The sequence below is a fragment of the Electrona antarctica genome, assembly GCF_951216825.1.
Source record: "Electrona antarctica genome assembly, chromosome: 11".
NCBI classification, from domain to species: domain Eukaryota; kingdom Metazoa; phylum Chordata; class Actinopteri; order Myctophiformes; family Myctophidae; genus Electrona; species Electrona antarctica.
Genome location: NC_136792.1, coordinates 49,067,713 through 49,071,861, shown reverse-complemented (window position 1 = coordinate 49,071,861; position 4,149 = coordinate 49,067,713). Strand labels below are relative to the sequence as shown.

General features: G+C 43.7%; 1 protein-coding gene across 1 annotated transcript; it reads left to right on the top strand.

Moving 5' to 3' along the window:
* Positions 1-852: 852 nt before the first annotated feature.
* On the top strand, positions 853-1,971 carry LOC306932190 (chemerin-like receptor 1; the record flags this gene model as incomplete). Its single annotated transcript, XM_079513887.1, has 1 exon — positions 853-1,971. One exon carries the CDS (start codon positions 853-855, stop codon positions 1,969-1,971), a length of 1,119 nt encoding a protein of 372 aa, XP_079370013.1.
* Positions 1,972-4,149: the final 2,178 nt, after the last annotated feature.

Below are 4,149 nucleotides of genomic sequence, written 5' to 3'. Positions count from 1 at the left end.
TTGGGATAGGAACCTTGTGGGAGGTGAATATTCTGATTTAATGATTTTATTGTTATTACTTTTATTATTGATTAATTGTATTGATTGATTTGAACTGCTTCAACCTGAGTAATTACTTAAAGCTGTAACTGCAATTCCAAAATAAAACTTATATCATTCCTGTATTTAAAGTAATTGTTTCAAGAAGTGTCATTTGACTTTGTGGAATTTATTCCCTTCTGGGGATTAATTCCCCTATTTTTAACCTCCTTGTTCAGAGTAAAATAAAGGTTCATGCATCTAAAGAGTTTTATGGGTTACCACTAACAAAACTATTTTAAAACAACACTCTAGGTCTAGACTATGTAGATCTTAAACACCAAAACCAGTCATTCACCAAGTGCACGTGCGATTAGTAGGATAGCGGTCATCAAATAAGGTATTAATAAAGGTCCTAGTGTATTAAAGGGTTGTTCATGTGCTAGGCGTATTAATGAAAATGAGTGTGGCCTTATGATTAGGATCGTTGGCGAGCTGGAGCTAAATATCTTACGACATAGTCTTTGAATACACTCCTGTGTTTGAATAGGGCTTTATAGTCAGGGAGCCAATTCATTAAAAACAAGAGTGTGACCTTTTAGACAGGGAGACTATTAACAGGAGAGGGTGTATCCCCTGTTGCCTGGCGACAGTGCTTGTAGGTTGGCTATAAAAAAAAGGGGAAAAAAAGTACGTATGAAACATTTTTACAGAATAAATCTTGTATGGCGGTCCCTCCCTGTCACCAAATATTTTCAGTGTAATTTTGCGTGTTAAAAAAAGGCATGTACAAAGCTTTATATAATTGTTTTGTTATTTTTATGTTTTAGGACGATGGAGATTGTGACCACACCTGCTGTTCATCACAATGACTCATACTATGAGAATGAATATGTTGACTGGATGGAGTTGAACGGCTCAGGAGCCGGAGTGGATGAATCCTGGGATGAATATTATGACTGGAGTAAAATCATCTCCATCATCTCCATCATCTCCATGGTCATCTACGGCGTGGTGTGTGTGCTCGGCGTGTTGGGGAACGGTGTGGTCATCTGGGCGACGGGCTTCAGGATGAAGAAAACCGTCAACACCGTTTGGTACCTCAACCTCGCTGTGGCCGACTTCCTGGTTACGGCCTTCCTGCCCCTGGATATCACACAGAGAGCTCTGGGCCACTGGCCTTTTGGCTGGTTCATGTGCAAGATGGAAGGTATGGTTTTCTACATGAACATGTATGCCAGGATTTTCACCCTCGTGGTCATCAGTGTGGACAGATGTGTTGGTGTGGTGTGTCCATCGTGGGCTCGGTGCGGTGGTTACCGCACTGTCAGAAAGGCATCCTGGGTCAGTCTGGGAGTCTGGGTTCTGGCTCTGGCTCTCAGCTCCCCTCACTTCATCTTTAAGTTCACACAGCCGTCTGGTGAAAAGGTCCGGTGCTATGCACTCGTCTTAGACTACAGTAACCATACACTCGAAGAGTATCAGTTGATTGAATTCCGTGTGGGGGTCATGGTCGTCACTCTCTTCCTCTTGGGATTCGTAGTTCCTTTCTCCGTCATCGTCTCCTGCTATTCCGTCCTCATCTACCGGCTCAGGAGTAACCGCTCGCTGGCCAGCCAATCGGGCCGCTCCTTCAAAATCATAGCAACTGTCAACGCCGCGTTTTTCCTGTGCTGGCTCCCCTTCCACGTCTTCCGACTGATATATGTTGGGGTGTCAAAGTTCGGTGTGCACATCTTTGGGATACCCATAGCCCGCGCCCTGGTGCTTCTCAACAGCTGTCTGAACCCGCCGGTGTACGTGTTCAGTCAGGGTTTCAAGGGCGTGTTCCGCAGGAACGTCCTAAAGGTCCTGGAGAAAGCCTTCGCTGAAGAGCCGCCTCAGGCCAACAACACTCCCCCAGATCCAGCCATCAACCGTCCAATGATCGCCCTGTCTGAAGATAGAGGGTAGCACCGGTCCGCCCGCAACCCAAGACCCTGAGACTGCCTGAGACTTTAATAGAGAATGGTTTAGGATTTAAGCAGTGGCACACACGCATGCAAGCATCCATACATGTGCACGGGCGCACACGCACGCACGCACGCACGCACACACACACACACGCACGCACATACACACACACACACACACACACAGTCACACACACACACACACACACACACACACTGTATGTACCCAAAAATAGACACCGAGAGACAGAGAGAGAGTTCTTCGAATTATACGAGAATTCAAATATAATTATTATACATGTACGCCTATACACGCAACATTTAAAAAAGTTATGTTCAGAGGTTAAAACTAAACTCTGTTTTAAGGACAGACTAGGACAGACTTAAAAAGCTGTATGAACAGAACAGAATGCGTAACCATGACGATGAGACAGACAGCTCTTAGGAAGCAGAAGTTAAGATGCTGTGGTTTACCGTCCACGTCTCATACTCTGACACTCGGCTGAGCAGACGTAAAAGAAGCGAAACAAGCTTTAATTTGCACAAAAACAACCTTATGCACAAAAACACATTTCACTTACTGTTTTATGTGTAAAACTGTGACGTGACAATAACGTTAATTAAGGGACCAAGAAGTCACGAAGTGACTTTGGTCACTTATTGTTTTTTTTTAGCTGAACCGTGCAGTCGGTCGGGAATCTGGTAGAGGGCCATGCCAAACGGTGACTATGCGAAGCCCATGACCATTGACCAAAGGGTGGCGCTATAGCACTCAATTGAAAATTGAGTGGCAATGACACTTACACATTATGGGCCCTATTATGCATGTCTTAAGTACCAGGTCTTATTACTTAACTTAAGACCTGGAGGCGTGATCAATGCCATTTGGCTATTCTGAGTGGCCAAACAGCATTGACCACGCCTCCAGGTCTTAAGTTAAGTCATAAGACCTGGTACTTAAGACACGCATAATAGGGCCCTATGTGTCTCCTCATGCCGAACAACTTTCGTGTTCTGACTTTTGACCTCTGACCTTTAGATCACCCGCCATTTTTAATTATATGAAAAACAGTTATCTCCTCCCAGGATATTTGATCAAAATGCACGGAAACTTCTACACGTGAACTTTGGACCTATACGGACAAAAAAAATCGTAGTACTTTTTTTAAGTGAAAAAATGAATGATTCTTCTTCTGCCTATAATACATACATGCAGCATCATATGCTTATGTCACTTTACAGTATGGTAGAGGGTCATGCCAAATAGCACTAAAAGCAGTCTTACTCAAATTGGTCAAAGGGGGGCGCTATAGCAATTTGTTGAAAATGAAACCTTTGAACAGGCATAACTCATGCTTTGTTTGGCCAAAATTCATGGCACTTGTTTCCACATATTCCTTTACTCATGGGGAACACATCTGTCACTTTGACAAGTAAGCTCCGCCCTCAGATTTTCCGCCATTTTGAGCAGTTTGAAAAATGCTTATACCTGATTTTCTGCCTGGATTTTTGAGCAATTTGCGTGAAATGTCCTACACACAATCTATGGACCATTATCTGAAATCCCGGTTGAAGAGAAGTTTGTACGTGAAAACATGAACATTGAACACTGTAGAAATGTATAATGACATGCCCAAAATGAGGACACATACTTGTTACCAAAACACTGAATGATGTTACTGTTGACAATGGAACAACTGACTGTGTCCAGATAGCTCAGTTGGTTGAGCTCTCACCTTTAGACCACAAGGTTGTGTGTTCAAATCCGGGTACCGACAAGTGCGACAACTTAGCCCATGATTCTTATGTGTGCATATTGTTCTTATTGTGTATTGTCTTCTTTCTTGGTCCCGCCTTATCGCTGCTTGCAGCTATATTTCTGATTCTAACGCTTGCTTTAATAAAAGGAATATTTGGTTCCAAACTATCATTTAGCTGGGGACCCCTGGAACTGCCTCAAGGACCCCTGGGGGTCCCCGGACCCCACTTTGGGAACCACTGGTCTAAGGGCTCTAAAGGTCAGAGGTCAGGATGTATAAGGGGTCTAGGGGTCATCACCATGTTGGCTTGTGGTAGACTTTTTTGCATTAGACAATCATATTGGCAGAAACAGAGAGTGAATGGCCCTGAATGACCATAATAGGTCTGTAACTCTGAGAGTTTTGAAATTGATTGAAAT